Raw genomic sequence first — 19,676 nt, forward strand, 5'->3', positions numbered from 1 at the left:
ACCAAACTCCACCTTCAAGTTGTCCTCAACGGACATAAACACAGGGGTAAAATACCCAATCTACTGAGGTCTATTAAATGAAAAGCAGGTTAATTAAATGACCTCTAAAACAATTTGAGAGGAGGCGAACTTGCACTCCTAATACACTTTGATTTCAAAACCTACTTTGGCACTAGGCCGTTATTACAAGGGCTAATCCCATACTACAGAGGTGACTTAATAGCAATTTACATTACATTACGGAAGAATTGGTTGAGAGAATAAGTTCACCTCAAGACGATGTGAGTGGGAGCTCGAGAGGGTTAAGCACTCTCTATCCCGATATGTCGTTTTAAAATAGAATAGATACCAGTTGTTTTTACATTTTAGGAAAAGGTTACATGGTTGAACGCTTAGAACCCGCCCCGAAAGTTAAACTGCTGAGCAAGAAAAGAAAAAAATTTATTAATCGGCCATTACCTTATTGTTGACCGCCGCCGAGGAAAGAGGCGCTTCCCGCCTCCTGCTATGTACTTAATACACTGAAAGATGGAACAGAAGTGGCCCGGAGACCCTAAAATCAGCAGTTTATATACTCTTGCGGAAGTTTCTAGGCGTTAGGGGAATGAAAACACCCGCCCACAATGTTTTTATTGGATAGGACCCCGCAACAGATACAAGTTGGGGGAAGATACACCAGATTGGTCAGAAATTACTAAAAGAAATTCGGGATTGGATAAATCTAAAACAAGGGGAAAAAGAGGGGTATACAGCCAACTTAAACAATAACAGAAAGAAATTTAACAAGAAACAAACTTTTGAAATAAAATTTTCTCCAGCAAAATAGTTCTTTGACTCCGCACTAGGGTGCGCTATTGTTGATCTTCAGTAGTGTCCTCTAGAAGAGAAAGTTCACACTTCTTACTTCAAGCGAAACAAAAACACATCAAAATTGACACAGTTCAAAAACTCAAAATTTTCCACGTGGTGACATCTTCTGAGAAAGTAGAAAATTAATAGAGTAGATAAAGTTCAACCTTCCTCCAGAAGAGGAGTTTCAACTGGCGCAACTTTTAAATAAACGGTGTAGAGGTGTACCGCCCGGTACAATTATTATTATTATTATTTTGTTTTTCTTATTCTTATTCTTATTCTTATTCTTATTCTTATTCTTATTCTTATTCTTATTCTTATTCTTATTCTTATTCTTATTCTTTTCTTATTCTTATTCTTGTTAGGCTATGGTCTTTCACATCATGCTAACTCATGGAGGCTTTCGACGGCAATGGGATAGAAAATGTCTGTGACAGGTGAAGTCCGGATCGTGGCCTTAATAAATTAAGGTACAGTCATGGCATGAAACTTAAACTCATAATAAGATCTATACCATTTCAAGACTTCTAGCTGTGTGATTCGAACTCAAATCCTGTAAATGCAAGCGTATAGTTACACACCCTGTACTGAGTTGTGAACTCACTCGGTGATGTGAGAAGGAAATACTGCATATGTCTCACTCAAATGAATACGTTTGATGTTCTCCTACTTATGATTTCTCGACTACATAAACAAACATTAAAAACTGAAGAATTCTACAGGGTCTAACTGGACACGGATAATCGCGAGCACACTGCACTGTATATTCTTTATTAATTTCTATGATAGATGTTAAGCTCGTGTTTCATAGCGAACTAGAGGGCCGTCAGTGTCAGATGGTAGCGATTGATTCCTCTTCAATAGCAGGTAATGAAGTCTGATTAATGGTCGTCGACTGCAGAGCGCCTTTCAGCTATTCTCATTGGACAGGCTCGTGACTGAATTGTGATACTGTTTGCCGCTACTCTTGTATAATACAATAGTTTTGTAATTTATTTTCCTGATTAATTTCAAACAGGCTACATACAGTGCAGTTTAAGGATATAACTTAGCCCTTCATACGTATAGTGACAGACAAGGCCTCGCCATCAAGTCGATAGCGACATTACTTTTTATCGATGGCTAATCGTATTGTTCAGCATGTCTTTCCCATACAGACAAGATTTATACACAAATAATATTTCAAAACTGATCTCCATGGAAAATGCATTTTTTGAGAATAAGGCTGGTCGTCAGAAGAAAAAAACACTGAAACTGTGTTTCACTAGAGAAATATATGAAAATGCATTCGGATCATACTTTTGTGATTCTGCAAATGCATACTTGACATTAACGAAGACTAAACATCTCCCCATTTTAACTGTTCTGTATTTGGAACGCTCCTCGAGATGGGCCCTGTCACAATATATGTTTGATTTTGAAACTCTATAGATATCACTAAACCACTCTACTGTATTTTAACATGTTAGTTATACGCCCAAAATAGTGTCCTAAAATATTTTGTTATAAGTAGATTCTAATCAATAATTTTTATGATTTAGAATACATGAATTAATTTTGATTTATTTTTTGGTTGTGTCAATTGGGTAAACTAATCGTAGTTCATGGCTGGTCTTACAGGAGAAAGGGGGGTCACACGCTGAGGCAAGTTGACTACTGGAAGCGTGATTTAGGACAGTAATCCCCTAATATTACAGGTCACGGAGCACTCTTCAGGAGAAAAATTCATCACGGAGCAATTATTTTCATCTGACCACACTATATATCACGATGGAAAGTAAAGATTTACATTTTATATTTAGGCATGAGAAACATGCTTTACTTAATTCGAAATATTTACTTTCTACCCTGATTTCAGTAAATAAGTTTACAAAACTAACTGACGTCCACAGGAGTGGTAGGCCACACAAATAATTTGAATGTTTTTGGCTTTATGGTTTCGCCGCGTGTAGTCTGTGCATGTTTACGTCAACTTCAAGCTGATGTACTTGATGTTTCACGTGTTTCTGAGAAGCTGTCAGTATACAAACGTGACTGATGTAGCGGATTACAGGCACTTTGATATTATTAGGCCAATTAATTGCTGTAAAACTAACTCAGTGTATGCTGACTAGATGCTAATGGTTATTATTATATCCTTCTGAAGGGCGATAGTTAACGTCAAAAGAACACTCCAAATAGCTTATCGTCTGGCGACAACGACCGACATCTATTATTACTTTATAGGATATCACTCGCTGTCGAGTATGATTGCCTTCCTCGAATACCATGAGTCGTATCTATGGGCTCTTATGTAGCTGTAGTATCCGATCTGGAACTGCAAAGTCTTCCACATTGATTCCATACATTTTTAAGATCAAAAGCCAGTTGTTGAATGTTGGTTTTCTTAAGGAGTGCCCGTTGTATCCTAGCATTTCCTTTGTCTCGATTGAGTCTTTAGTTGACGACCTTCATGAAGAAAGTGGGCGTCTTGCCAGCCAGGCAGTTGGTTACTGTGATCTTCCAGTCAGAGGCATTGATTTGATATTTAGAGGACGAGTCAAGTAACGGTTGCCCTTCTTCTTGCAAGCCGTGTGTCGCTAAACGAGAGCACGGTAGCCGTCACACTGTTCCCGTACGCCCGTAGAAAACCCAGCCAGATGCATGGGTAATCAGATTCAAGGAAAGGTAGAAAAACAATAAAACGTTTCACATTACGGTAAGTGTTGAAAATGCTCCCCCTCAGCCCGTTGACAAGATATTCAGGTTCACACTCTGCAATTAAGCATCACGAAGCTTCAAAATTCTGGTGGGAAGTAGATTTAAATACTCTGTTCAATATTTAAACCATAAACCATAAAATACACTTTATGCTGTACACAAGCTAACCGCAGACTAGCTGAGATCTTGACATCACTGGATGAGCTATGTGGTTCAGGCGGCTATTGAAACAACCGTTACCCAGACGACAACAACAACAACAACAACAGTCATCATTAACCTGCTTTTGGGGCTGTCGCCCAGGTGGCAAATTCCATATCTATTTTTTTACCTAGCCTCTTCTTAAAAGTTTTCAAAGAACTTGCAAATTTATCGAGCATTTCCCTTTATAAATTATTACAATCCCTTACTCCTTGCCCCAATTTGTCCTCTTGAATTCCAACTTTCTTTCCATATTACGATCTTTCCTACTTTTGAAAGCTCCATACAAACTTATTCGTCTACTAATGTCATTCTACGCCATCTCTCCACTGACAGCTCGGATCATACCACTCAGTGGAGTATCTCGTCTCCTTGTTCCCAAGACTTCCCAACCCAAAGTTTGCAAAATTTAAGTAACATAAGCTTTGTTTTTAGTAATTCATCCAGAACAAATAGTGCTCCTTTCCTTTGGATCTTTCCCAGTTCTCGTACCAAGTAGACCTGGTGTGAGTTCCATATAGTGGAACCATACTTTAATTGCAGTCTTAGCTGAGACGTATACTCCCTCTCCTTTAAATCCTTACTAAAAATGAAAACCTATAACTTTTTTTTCCAGTCATTGACAGGGTCAGGAATGTAATGAATGAATCATATAAGTATAGGCTATTAGAGCGATGGGTCGTCATTCGCGAAGTGATTTAGTAATGACTGATATATGCTATAAAATGAGAATGGAGAGTGTTGCTGGAATGAAAGATGACAGGGAAAACCGAAGTACCCGGAGAAAAACCTGTCCCGCCTCCACTTTGTCCAGCACAAATCTCACATGGAGTGACCGGGATTTGAACCATGGTATCCAGCGGTAAGAGGACAATGCGCTGCTGTCTGAGCCACGGAGGCTTTTACATCCTTACTACACTCCCTAAATACTATCATAACCATGTGAAGAGATCTGTAACCTTTCCTTAGAACCTCGTTACTGTGATTACCCCTATAAAGATCATTCATATTAACACGCGGCAACTCGGCTGATGCCTGGTCTGTATATGTTGGACTATAGTACACTTCTGTAACGTTTCCTCTATCCCTTATGAAGTTTACGGCCATCCTTCATCAGACAGTACATGATCCCCGTTGGAAGACGAAATTCAGAAGCACGAACAATATGACCGTTCCATCGAAGTAGGGTGAAGGTCCCTTATTTGGTGATACACCTTATTTGGTGATAGGTTTTATTTAGTCCATCACCACGTCAGATTACCTCAAGATGTCTGCTTTGTGCTAGGCATTCCCAATATACTTTATCTCTGCACGTGTCGGCTACAGGTAACTTAAAACTAAAATCAGAGATATTTCATCCTCTGTTAGCTGCTTGTCGACAGCGGGCAACGCATTTCAAGATAACCAGAGCAATTTTAACGCTAGTTGATCGATTTGTATATCAGTCCTTTCAGTGAAGTTTACAGTTTCGTATAAACTATAAGAAATACGGGAATAATAACCTGGATTGTTATAGAGCCTTAGGAAAGGGCCATGTAAATTAAGGCTTTCAACGTCTCATTTCCTGTGAAGGTTAATGACTAAACTTTTGTGGATAAATTCGGTAATTAGATAATAAATGATGTAATACTTTTAAGTAAATATAATAGGGACTGGATAATTGTATTTTGTAGTTACTTTCAAAATATACACTATCACCAAATAAGGTACATATATCACCGAACAAGGTTACCAAATTTGGACATTTCTTTTCAGTATGATGACTTCCATTCACAAACCGGCAACTAAAAGAGGAACAAAATGCAAAGACTTATCGTATTACTTTAATACAATATTCAAGACTCCATTTATTAAAGCCATGTTTTCTAAAAACATGAAACATGCTTGCAGTGAAAATTGCAATTTCTCAAGAAAAAATTGCTCCATCCTTGATAACAGAACAAGCATTTGAGAACAATTCTTCCCCAGCTCCAACCATTGACCACCTTCGCAAAATCCGCTCTACACCAAAAGTGAGGCGCCCCAGCACCATGAAAATAAAAATGACCTTAAGCATAACTGCTGCCTACATTAAGAACACTACCCACATCAAACACTGAAGTAACCGAAGTTCCATCTTCGACAACAGTGTCACTTCCAAAAGAAAGAGCTCATTAGAAACAGTCCATCTTGGTCGTCAAAAATCTGGTAGGCCTAACTCGGGCAAGAGAAACACAGAAAATACTCTTTTTCGCTATTTGCTTTACGTCGCACCGACACAGATAGGTTTTATGACAACGATGGAATGGGAAAGGGCTAGGACTTGGAAGGAAGCGGTCTTGGCCTTAATTAAGGTAGAGTTCCAGCATTTGTCTGGTGTGAAAATGGGGAACCACAGAAAACCATCTTCAGGGCTGCCGACAGTGGGGCTTGAACCTACTATTCCCAGATGCAAGCTCACGGCTGCGCGCCCCTAACCGCACGGCCAACTCGCGCGGTAGAGAAAAAAAGGACAGCATCAAACATCGTGAAAGTCAGGAAGAAGACTGGATTTGTGATGGATGCGGTGGGATACTTTCCCAAGACAGCAAGAAACAGAATGAGAGAAAATTAGTCCAATGTTCTATTCGTAAAATTCCTTACCATGAACTTTGCCCGAATGAAACAGAATTTGATCTTGTTTTTATGTGTGTTCAACGTAGTACTGAAGAAAACTCACGCTAAACATGTAACATAACGCAAACATGATTTGTAAATGGAAGTTTTCTGCTTTATCATGTTAATATTCTACTGTCACCAAATTAGGTGTGCCCTATCACGAAAATGAATCACTTATCACCAAATAGGGTTGCTTAGTTGTTACGAAATTATATTTTAATAAACCTATGTTAGAGTATATTTTAATTATTTTCATTGATTAGATCCTGTAGGGCAAATCTTGTATTAAGTATATCATCAATTACGAGGTTTTCAAGCATACGTATTTGCCTTAACAAAAACATCAACTGAAAATATCACCAGGTTAGGTACCTTTACTCTACGTGTTTAACGATCACAGCCTCAGTACTGGTAGTATTCGCTTCTTCCAAGGCAATAATAGAAGTTCGCTGATATTGCCATTTATTTCTAAGAATTATCTACAAACAGCACTGATTATAATATTCCTCCATACGCTTTCTGTAGACGATTCAAGTTTTTCTTCCTGGCCTTTTCCAATGTCTTGGGGACGGTATTTCTTGTGTATTTATTTATTTATTTATTGAAATTTTACCGCCGGATGTCTTTCCTGACGCCAACCTTCTGTCGAGGAATTAATTGGTATCGACTGTTACGTGTTTCTGTGGTGTTTGCTACTGCAATGAGTTGTATGTTGATGAATACATTTGTAATAGGACCCAATCCTCGATGTAAAATTAAAATCCCTGGGCTGGAATCGAACCTAGGAACATCTGAACCGAAGGCCACTGAGGCGAAAGAGGTGGCATCCCTCGCAGAGTCCGAGGGTAAACGAACCCAGGAATGTAAAGAAAGTAATAAAGAAAGAAAGAAAGAAAGAAAGAAAGAAAGAAAGAAAGAAAGAAAGAAAGAAAGAAAAGAATATACTCGTTTACCTCAATTGCGAAACTGAAGAGCATCAAATCAACACCCAAGCTTGATAGCAATGCTGCTAATTGTAACGATATAGGTTTCTCACAGCCTGCATAATAAAACTTGATGATGCATTCGAGACTGTTAAGCCGTAGTGGCATTTTGACTAGTGCTGACTTTTCATCTACTCTCCACCAGGCCTCCTCAAGACTGTCTTATTCAAGGATCATGGAAGAAGTAGGTCCATCATTTCAGCCTAAAACCGGTCATAGAGAAACAGCTGCCGAAGGCTATAAAAGTAACCAGCAAACTGTCAAGAGAAGCAAGTAAATACTACATGATTACATCCTATACGACTTGAAATACAGTAGATATTAAATATGCCATACCGGAGGTAGAGTATCCACCAGCTGGGGACGATTTGGCACTACTACTACTAAAATATTTTCATTCCTCCCCTGAAGGAGGAGACGGGCCTCTTGGATGGTGAAGCCGTCTCTCAGGCCGGGAGATTTGTTACGGTGAAGGAGATGCTTGGAGAAGGAGAGGGGGGTTGGCGGCCGTGGCCTATACTAGGAACTGTACCGGCATTCGCCTTAGTGCAGGAGAATGGAAAACCACGGAAAAAACATTCTCAGGTCAGCCGACGATTGGGGCCAGCCGTGAGGTCCAGCCCTTTCCCGTCTCCCGAATGCAGAGGCATAGATCCGTGGTAGAGCCGTGGCCACCCCTCCTCTTCTCGGTTGGCCGGTGAGAGTGCAGAGCTGTTCGACCACGGATCAGCCGTGGCCACTCATGGGCCAAGACCCACTCTGCATCTACCGACGACCCGAGATATTGCATCTGAAGGCTCATTACTTTACTTCCTTCTTTCCACTTCTACATAATAAAAATTAAATTTAAAAAATGCTTGGAATTTCAGTGAATACGTCATTTAAGATTAATGGGAAGGTGGACCTACATGCAGCTCATTTCCATTTGGAGAAGTACCTGAAAAGGTCTGCACTACGTCGAGGAATACGAGGAGACGAGTTTACTTTTCAGTGAATATATGAAGTTTCAGTATTTTGCTTGTTGTTATCAAATATTTTAAACTGTTCAGAAATTTAAAAAATGATGTCAGGTGAAGTTGTAAAAGCAGCAGCGATAGTGTATTTGAGTTTTTACTACCCGTGAAATCAAAGATGAGGTATGAAATAACGTCACTATGAATTTCAAGTACAGCAGCCTGAATTGTGTACATAGGGTTATATCATTTGCTATATTGGTAAATAAATGATTCAGGGAATGTCTTGATTTCTTTCTCAATGTTTTGTTACTAAATCATGTTTCTTACATACTTCTTAAGGAGGAAAGTTAAATTTTTTACTCTTATGACCCACTGTAAGTAGAAGCCAGTACATTTGCAGAGGGGGAAAATATGGCATAACATGACGGTAAAGCTCACTTAATTCCTAAGAAACAAGGACTTAGTATTTACCAAGATTATCCGGCTTCTCTTCATAAACTATCTATGGGAACCCACAAATTTAATGGAAATGGAAAACGGGGGTTATAAAGCATAAACCACAAATAATACAGTTCCTTTTTTAGATTTTGCACTTACATTTATTTAGAAAAAATATTACACTCTCTCCATATTTGTCTCACGGTACCGGCTTTGGCCTTGGGATAACGTGTGATGAATGGAAGAGGATATGTTTTTTTCTGTTCGGCGAGTTAAAAGTATCTTCCCGCCAGTTATTTGAACGACAGACACGTACTCTGTCGATAAGTAATATTAATGTCTTTGGCTCTGTCTGTAGGGGGAAGCGACTCCCCGGCGTTTCATAATCCAAGCACCTTGGTTAGCACACGGAGTAAGTCACCCGTCAGGTAGTAACATACAATCGTCTTCGAACACAGGCTCTTTTGACGCTATATTGCTAATGTTACTTACGCGAATTAAGAAAATGACTTTTAAATATTAAATTTCTTCATTGTAAATGAATCGAACTGAAATCTGAAGTCATATTATGAAGACCTGGAATGAGGGAGAAATGTACGCATTCTAGTCTTCACCTATACCCTGTCAGCTTAAGAGGTCTGTAGTAGGCCCATTACTTTCAATAAACAGAAATTAATGGCTCAGCACCACTTGCCACTTCACGTTCAGCCGTGCATGTACTTACAATAAGAAGAAGGAGAAGGAGAAGAAGAAGAATGCCGGGATAAGTGGCTCAGACGGTTGAGGAGCTGGCTTTCTGACCCCATCTTGGTAGCTTCGATACTGCCTCAGTGGGGAGGTATTTAAAGGTGCTCAAATACGTTAGCCTCGTGTCGGTAGATTTACTGGCATGTAAAAGAACTCCTGCGGGACTAAATTACGGCACCTCGGCATCCTAGAAAACCGTAGAAGTAGTTAGTGGGATGTAAAGCAGTCAACATTATATTTGAAAATGAAAATCCACAGCCTGTTTCCAGTCATTCGAACGAGTCAGGAATGGAATGAGTGAAACCCCATCTAGCGGCGAGGATAGGAATTGTGCCGGCTGCCGAAGTCTATCGTACTCCTCTGGGGCAGTGATTAACAAGTGACAGATGAAATGATATTGGAGAGTGTTGCTGGATTGAGAGATGACAGTGAAAACCGGAGTACCCGGAGAAAAATCTGTCCCGCCTCCGCCTTGTCCAGCACAAATCTCACAATGATTGACCGGGATTTGAACCAAGGAACCCAGCGATGAGAGGCAGGCGTGCTGCCGCCTGAGTCACGGACTATTGAATTAACAGTAATAATAATAATAATAATAATAATAATAATAATAATAATAATAATAATAATAATAATAATAATAATCTAATAATAATAATTAATAATAAATTGAAAACGGTACCTGTTAGATATCTGATGACGATGATGATAATTTTGGCATTGAAGATTCTTCTTCTTCTACTTCCTTGTCCTCCTCCTCTTCGTCTTCTGAACTATCTGGACCGATATCAATGAAAAATCTATCTCTGATGTGGTCCATTATTTGGTCATGGACACAGCAAGAATCCTCCTTTTCCCTCGCATGTCGATACACTTCCTGGAACTAGACGATGCCACAGATCTCGTTGCAACTAGAGGATTGTAGCGGCGATTAGTTCATTCAGAGAGGCTTGCAGATTGAAAAAAGTAGTTTCGAAGTCCATGAGAATGTACTGTACAGTGGCTGTCCATATATTCAAGTTTCTAAGTTGAAAATTGTCTACAGAAATCTTGAACAAAGGAATTGGAATTATATCATGTTTACCAATTACAAATCTCGATTTCAATAATAATTTTACAATTTATGGAGGTTATATCAACAGTCGCACAATAGTGCTTGTACTACAGTATGTGAATGTTTCACATTTTTGCGTCATCGGTTACAGATGTCAGTTTGATACTGAAATGCCGAACTATAGAAACATATAACCATAAAAATGTTTATAGTGACATTGTCCATGTGTATGCACTAAATACCCCTTCAAGATATATTACAAAGTTTGATGTAGGTTAGAATAGGTTTGGATTTTTCGTTATCTTGCCCCGACAGGTTCGTCAACTTGCCCCGCCCCTGGGGTAAGATGGATAATTTGCTGAAGTTATGAATTTTATTTAATCACTGTGGATCATATTTCAAGAGAGTAATTATAAGGTCATAATATAACAGTATAGTGTAATGTACCTTTTAAAAGTGAATAAAAAGGGACTTTGAATAATCTTGTTTAACATACGATCCCTTAAAGCTTAGCATCGTAAACTTGTGCCGGTCTCCCCTACATTTCCAGAGACAAAATTTATTTTCAGGTCTTATAGCACGGTCTTGGATGCAAAGTCCAACTGTCAGTTTTCAATATTTGCAAGGACTGGGAACAGAAATCTCGGTCAAAATGAGAGCTTCTACCCACAAGGACTCGGTGATAGAGTAATTGCATACTTATTTGAGATGAGCAATAAAATGTGAATTATAGCACATTGATAAAATAATGCAAGTAAGGAATTGTGAAGACACTTAACTTCTTAAGAAAGGACACTTTCAATCCATTGCTCTCCATGAAAGTTATCAATAAAGAAGAATTCTGTTTTCATTATGTATACAGGTGCTGTTTGTTATCTTGTAATCGACCACTAATTAATTGAATACATTAAAAATAATAACCGTTTCAAGGCGTGTATACAATAAATCGTCGTCTAATTGCAGGGAATGCATCAAGTCCGGCCTGGCCACGTGAGGTCGCAGGTGCTCAGCTCTGCTATAAAACTCAATTATGACGAAGAAAGTGAAAGTTGGGTATTATTTGCACCTCGTGTCGCAAGAATATTTTAAATATTCATCAAACAAGTTGTCACAGATGTTCCACTTTTGGGAAGTATATCATATTGCTGTTTTATAAACAAGGAACTCGCTCATTACGGCAGAGCTAAAGTACTCTTTTATGAGACATAGCGGGATATCTTTGTCCCACCGGTTTTGTTATTGCACGTTATAAATGAAGATATCTTCCCTTGAAAGATGTGAACTATCATGATTATTTGCTATTAAATACACAAGAATTTGTCTTGCACTGTTGACGTAAATGATAGTCATGTTACTCAAGCCAAGACTAAAATATGAGCCACCTGGAATTCACAACTTGTAGAACTTAATTGGTTGCTACTGTACAAAATTCCGAACTCAAACCTCCGCTTCTTGTACTGGTCTTGCTTCAGAAAGAGCTTATTTTGGAGTGGGTATTAAATAGTAATGAGGGTAATACATAGTTACGGCAGTTGAGATATAGCAGCGTATACAGGGAGGAACGGGGTTCACTCAGTTTTGCCACGCCAACTGAGAAGCTGTCTGACACGAGAGACAGTGGACTCGGTCAAGAAAGCCAGTCAGTACGGCTGAGGGTGCATCACGCTGATCTCGTGGGACTGCAATGTCTGAAGCCCACCTGTTGCTCATTTAAGAAAGTTATCTGAAATTAGAATACGTCAGATATTTAAGTCCAGCATGAAGAACATCTTATCCCTCGCTACCCTGTCATATGCTTTCTATAGTTCTGCGAAATATAAACACAACTGTCTATTCCTCTCGTATCTTTTTCAATTACTTCGCGCATACTGAAAATCTGATCTTGACAGCCCCTCTGTGGTCTGAAACCACCCTGGTTTTCACCCAACTTCCTCTCAACCACCACCAAGTGACAAGGGGATTAAGGGTGGATTATTAAAACGAATCAAAGGCACTTATGTTGACAGTTGGGCTGCAGTAAGAATTGATGGTAGGCAAGGCAAGGGAGCGTGCATTTTTTCAAAAATCTTTTACCTGATTCTCTTACACAAATTTTACCATATTCAATGTTTCTAAAACAACCTTACCTTTAAATAGATGAGATACAAGGAAATATCATAGGGGCAGCCATTTAGATCGCTAAATGAGGCCATAGGCGTCTTTTCGACAATCCGTTTTTCGTTATGATGCAAAGTGCAAAACTTAGGTAAATCCAGAAATAGAGCCAAATTGAATGTATAAGATAGAAATACGACAAAAGGTCATAGCACCAAAGTTATAGATCACTCCAAATTGAACAGAGATTGTGCCATCCGTTCTGTGATACGACTTACCGTTTAGCCACGAAATACATCGAAAGGAAGGACTGCACCGTCATTAAAATTGCCTCCATATTTCGATATTTTTCGGGGGTAAAAAATAAAATTGTTAAACAGCTCGTAAATTTTCCGTCGGTTACATGCTAAAAGCTATAATTTTGCCAAATTTCATTTTTCTAACTCGTCTGGGAGATTGTGCTGCCATCTTTATATGGGAGAGTAGGTTAAAAATCAGGACTTTCAGGAAACGCTTAAGCCCATAAATCCTGTAGGATCTGGATAAATATCACCGACTGTGTTCTTATGCAGACTTGAAACTCCTAGCGTGTACCCCGCAGATAATTTTGAGAATTTGTGACTTTTCCAGGGATCCTGAAGTCATTAGCTTGTCTGGTACCAAGTTTTAAATTTCTAAGATGCCTAGAATGGTCTCACTAATTCACGTCTGTTTTCATTTTTATGCCTTAATTTATATATATTACAGTATATATAGATCGCGCCAAACTGACCTACATTCATTAATATAGATTATATTCATGCACTTCCCTAGTTGTTCTAGGGGCGTCTTACTCCCACAGTTTTTCCAGGTAGTAAGTCATACTTGAAAGTCATACTGGAATATACACACGTCCATTATCTCGGTCATTTTTGGCTATTTTTTCACCCTTTCTCACCCCTATGCCAAAGGGGGCCGTAGTTGGACTTTTGAAATCCGGAATGTTACTATTCATCTCAGTGACCCGGAAAACTAGGGATTTGGCAGTATATTCGATTATTATTATATCTCACTCCCCCCTCCCTAAAGGGGGCTAAACTTGGACTTTAAAAAAATCCGGAGTGTCACTATTCATCTCAGCGACCCCGAAAAGTATGGATTCGACACTACTTTCGATGATTTGTATACCTCAGCCCCCTCGCCCCCCTGCCCCTAAGGGCTCTTGGAGTGTATAACCCCCACGTGGTTTGTATCCTGATACTAAAATTCCGGAGTGTCGCTATTCATCTCAGTGACCCCAAAAAATTGGAATCGACACTATTTTATATATTACTCCCCCATCGGCCACCCCCCCCCCCCACCCCCCACGAAGGTGGCTGAACTTGGACTTAAAAAAATTTCAGAGTGTCACTATTCATTTCAGCGAGCCCGAAAGTATGTATTAGACACTACTATCGATGATTTTAATGCCTTACGCCGCTCGCCCCTCCCCCCTGCCCCTAAGGGTTCCTGGGCTGTCTTACCCGCACGTGGTTTGTCTCCTGATACAAAAAATCCGGAGTGTACAATTCACCTCGGCGACCCCGAAAACTATGTATTCGATATTATTTTCGTTTAATTACACACATATATATATATATAACTTTGAATTTTTTAAAATAGGGAGTGTCACTATTCATCTAAGCGATCCCGAAAATAGTGGATTCGACACTATTTTCGATTATTTTTTAAACTGACACCCTAACCCCCCACCCCTAAGGGGCTAGAGGTGGCTTACCCCCACAGTGCTCGTCTGCAGATAGCAAATAATAAGTGCTCAAAATTTGATTGAAATTACTCCAGTGGTTTAGGAGGAGATGCGTCATTTACACACATACATACAAACATTTTTATGTATAGTAAGATGAAGCCATTTCATCCCTTCCTTCCCTGACTTAACCATTTCAGGTCTAATTTCATCTATTCCTGCTGCTTTATGACAATGGAGTTTATTTACCACCTTTTCCAATTCCTCATGCGTGATTTCACCAACACCATTTTCCTCCTCCCCCTCCTCCCCCTCCTCCCCAAAACCCCCACGAGCTCGGTTTTTCGCGACACCACCAGGAATATTTCACTTTACATTGAGAAGATTTTCATAATATTCCCTCCACCTGTCCAGTGATTCCGTATTATGAGTTCACCTGAATTACCCCCACACACTGTTCATTTCCTTCTTCCCTCCCTAAGATTCTTTATTACCGTGCATAAAGTTTTCCCTGCAGCTTGGCCTAACCTTTCCAGGTTATTACCAAAATCTTCCCACGAGTTCTTATTGGATTGGACAACTAATTGCTTCGCTTTGTTTCACCTGATCCTGACAGCCCCTCTAGATTATTATTATTATTATTATTATTATTATTATTATTATTATTATTATTATTATTATTATATGATCGAATGAGCTCTCTAACATAATCCAATACAATATTTTGGCAAATTTTAGAGCAACTTCTAAAATTAGAATAATCGCTACAAATTGCTTGAAAAGTTGCTTGTCTCTTTCCTAACATTCTACGCAATTTTGTTGTCAAAGTGTGTAAAGGACAAATGTACAGTAAGTTATATTAACAATCAAGGCAAGGATTATTATTTTATTACGATAGACCATAGCACATGATGAAGTACAACAACACTGGTACCTCCGTACAGGTGTGGACTCAGTTTTTGTACCGGCATATCCTGGAAACAAAAAAGGAGCACTTCGAGGGTATCTGAGGACTGGGATTTCAACCAATTCATATCTACTCAACGGTTCTCACTGGGATGAATGCAGCCTCGTTCTCAGCCTCGTTCTAGCTCTCATGTCTGATTTTAAATCTCTGAGAGAGCCTGAAATGAAGTTCGGGTCCTCAATATGATCCCCGTTACCATGAAAGCGGTCAACACACACACTTCAGGCATTCGATAAAATCATTTTTCAACACACATAAGGCAGTAGTTGTCTTACTGCAACGCCGGACAGATAGTCACAAAACGATCCTCTAAGAACCCTTACTCAAAAAGCACATGAATAAAAGATGAACGGGAAGTGTCATAATATTGATATCGGTTTAGTTAGTTATAATATTCCTTTCTCCTTTCCTTACTCACTTCCTCTACATTAATATTTCACAGTGTGGATTCTATATTCAAATTTCTTTAAAGCCACAATGCATTCATTATGAAACACCTTGTTCCAGTATGTTCCAATTAAGGTAGTTAGATCTGACGCTGCCCAGATGTCGTGGATAATTTATGGAGAATTCCTCTAATATTTGTGTTGTGTTATCGTGAGCTGTTTGCGATATAGGGAGCTAATGAATGCAGCAAACAGGGCTGTCCGTCACTCAATCAGCCTGTCTTGCTTCATTATCAGGTCATCATGTGTCTTCCTTTCAGCTGGAAACACTTTATTTCTTTGTATCCCTGCCGCCTTCTGCGACACTTGCATCTACTATGGAGGCACACTGACTTCTCAGTAAGGTGATCGTGGTTCGAATCCCACGTTAAACTGGAAGTCTCGTCGCTATGATCACGATATTAATTGTCATGAAAAACAAGTTTGTCTTTTGTTTGAAGACGATTTTCTAATAAAACCCATCTTCCCACTGTTCCATTTGGGAGCACTGTTGGCCCAATTAATACCGTTAGACCTAAACGAACCCGAGAAGCAATGGCCTGCCAAGACGACTGCTGCCTATCCAGATGGACTGCCGATACTGGAGTTCCACGTATTCAGCGTGACGACATCTCAGACGTATTCCTTGTCCGCTTCCTCTCGTATATGACAGTTCTCACAAAGCTGATTGAACTCAATTCTAGCCTTCAGTCCAGAACTGAAATCTCTGGACTGGCTGGAAATCGAAGCCGAGGCCACCAAGTAGGAGACAGGCATGCAATCCCAATACAACGAGGCTGGCTAATTATGTATTTTACTACTGTATGTTTACTTGAAGCACGCAAAATATCTCTTGAATGGGATCAAGAAAATGAGGACGTAATAGCGGGACGGATATCATACACATTTGACAAAGAATAATATTTCAACTTTGAAAATAGCAGGTACAGAATTCATAGAGACTAAAAACTACAATTTCTGATAACCAACTCTACGAAAGAAACGCCATTTGTTTCAATCGTCCAAATTCACATCCTTTTATTCTCGTTGTCACTCATTTTTTATTCTCAATAATGTTAATCATAGTCTATTACTGGTTTTACGTTTCATGAACTCCTTTAATGGTTTTCTAAGAAACCGAGGTGCCAGAATTTTGTCTCGAAGGAGTTCTGGTATATGCCAAAAATTCTACCGAATCGACGCTAATTTATTTAAATATATTCAAATACCATCGAATCGAATCGGAATAGAACTCATCAGGATTGTCTCGGAAAGCTTGCGTTCTTTCGCCTCAGCCCAGAGTGAATTATTCAAATGTTGTAATCTATTAGACGTAAATAGTCAATGAGTTACATGGTAAATGTCCTTACTCGTGAGAACCCAATGTAAGCAGTACCAAGTGCATGCACATTTTGATCAATAACCACGACAATAATCTTTCCGAGCGATGGACAATGACAGCATATAGGTTACTGACGACTATGTTCCCCTCCAGCTATGCCGCTGGTCGATAACCCACCAAGCCCTTTAGTGGCATGTCGTTTATCTACTTGCGACTTCTTATCTACTATATTTGTCTCTAGTCTTATGACCGAATTCATTTCCATGAGTAGCTTTAAAATAGTGACAATTCAACTTTTACGCCTCCACGCCTCCTGCAGCTAGCGCCGTTCAGGGGTTTGATGTTAATTTATTACGAATAGGCTATATTGCATTACCAGATGAAATCGCACGAATTTAAGTCTAGATCACACGAACTGATCCATAAACTGTCCTATATAGGACAAAAACGAATCGTTGGTGTAATCTTTTCGCTGCGCCTGGTGCTGAGAAGTCATGCCATTAGTCTGTAAGAAATCCGTTTTACTTAACATCAGACTCTAGTCTACGTCGGTATTATTATAGTCTTCAGTTTACATTATTGAAATGAACTGGAAGCATTAGAAGGTATTGTATTTGCAAAAATACTTTATACATCGGTTATAACAAAAATGTCCTCCCTCATACTTGGCAGTTGGGCTATTGACTCTATGATAATCTTCACAAATAGCTGTCAATAACTACGATTGTTATCCCACAATATAAACAACATATTGTCAACACTAAAACCAGTATGATATTACAATTATCTTCGTCGCAATGATCGGTAGCATCTTCAATAGTAGCATTATCGCTTTCATCGTCATCATCCCGCAAGTCACACTATATCACATCATTATCATTGTCGTTTTTGGATTCTTCGGTGGAGAAAGAAGAGGAGGAGGAAGAGGAGCAGGACGTGAATAGCACAGTAGCTTCTCTGTTGCGTTCCCATCAGAATGACCGAGGTTCGATTTCTGGTGGTACTAAGCGAATTGGCCCTGTGGTTAGGGGCGCGGAACTCTGAGCTTGCGTTCGGGAGATAGTGGGTTCGAACCTCACTGTCGGAAGACCTGAAATGGTTTTCCGTGGTTTTCCATTCCACACCAGGCAAATGCTGGGGCAATGCCCTAATTAAAGCCATGGCCACTTACTTCCCACCCCTAGCCTTTTCTTATCACATCGTCGCCATAAGACCTATCTGTGTCGGTGCGACATTAAGCAACTTGTAAAAAAAAATGTATCCTGGTGGATTCCAAGTTGGAAAATCATATTATGGCCTTAAAAAAATGGCAAAAATTCAAAGCGATGCAGAATGGTCCCAGTGACCTAATGAATATGTGCGATAAACTGAAGAAAATTTACCGTCATCATCACGCTCACGAAAGCGAAATACTATTCCCGGGAGAGGGGGTTGAAAGTTGGAAAGATGAAACTAAAAGTATACTTTTTGTATGAAAGCTAATGCATCTTTGAATATTAGAAGAAATTACTTACAAATTATTTTCATCGCAATTTCTTTGTATAAAGAATGTTAATATATTCAAGGTAAAATATTTGAAACATTTGATCAACGAAATAGCACTGAAAAATAGGTTGACATAATTAACGTTCGAATTCTGTATTACATGCCAGAACCTGCAAACAGGTGTCACATATTCATGGTCCGTAGCTGTATTGGCCTAAGGCTAAGAACATGTGGCTTGATAGAGGAGGAGTGGGCAGTGTACGCTATGGTGTACGAGAGGGGTGGGTACCATGTCTGCGGACAATGGAAGGGAAGTGGGTGTTCCTGGGCGGAAGGGGAAGGCCAAATGAAGAAGGGTTCCGCAACGGTAACATCGCACTGGAGACGAAAATATTGGAGGAATTACATGCTATGACATTTAGTTATAATTAGCAAGCTAAACGACAAAGACACTTTCGTTGTTCTTCACACAAAGCTCAACATGGCAGAAGTATTTTTCAAATACCAGCATAGTGGTTGGATAATTTCACGTCCGAGTTTCTTCTCTCAAGATAAACTAATTTACTCGTTTATAAGTAGTTTCCGAAATAAGTTCTCCTCCAATTTTTGATTTTCTAACTGACTCATTCACCTCGTCAGTGTCCAAAAATATTGTTTTGCATCTTCTGAAATAAAACATATTGTGAATAAATCAATGGAATACGTACAAGGTGTCGAAAGAACGGAGGCAGTTCTTGTGTAAAGAATGTCAAAACATACGCGTGGTGAAAAAATATCAAGGATAATGAAGGGGCACGTCAGGTGCAAAATAACAAAAATTACGAACGGAAACGCGGTGTACAAAATACCAAATGTTTTGAAGGCATAAGAAATGAATTAACCGAGGAATGATTCAGCTTGTTGTTCATGATCACAGCGTGACATGGTGCAACAGAATTCATTATAATGACAGTGCTGAATTTTTGCGGGTGTTCTCGAAATTCTCATAGAAAGCTCGTGAAAATAAAAGATATGTACATAGTCAAGTAAAGTTCCTTTATACACTGAAAATATACTAATTAATGGCGGC

The 19,676-nt window shown here is 39.3% G+C and overlaps 1 protein-coding gene across 1 annotated transcript in view; it reads left to right on the forward strand.

The window, feature by feature from the left end:
* The first annotated feature begins 5,633 nt into the window (after positions 1 to 5,633).
* Positions 5,634 to 19,676, forward strand: part of LOC136857538 (paired box protein Pax-6) — a 516,728-nt gene continuing 502,685 nt past the window's right edge. Inside the window, exon 1 of the mRNA XM_068225094.1 lies at positions 5,634 to 5,765. Within this exon, the coding sequence (XP_068081195.1) occupies positions 5,634 to 5,765 (132 nt within the window). The remainder of the gene's footprint in view (positions 5,766 to 19,676) is intronic.

Source organism: Anabrus simplex, chromosome 1 (genome assembly GCF_040414725.1).
Source record: "Anabrus simplex isolate iqAnaSimp1 chromosome 1, ASM4041472v1, whole genome shotgun sequence".
Classification (NCBI taxonomy): domain Eukaryota; kingdom Metazoa; phylum Arthropoda; class Insecta; order Orthoptera; family Tettigoniidae; genus Anabrus; species Anabrus simplex.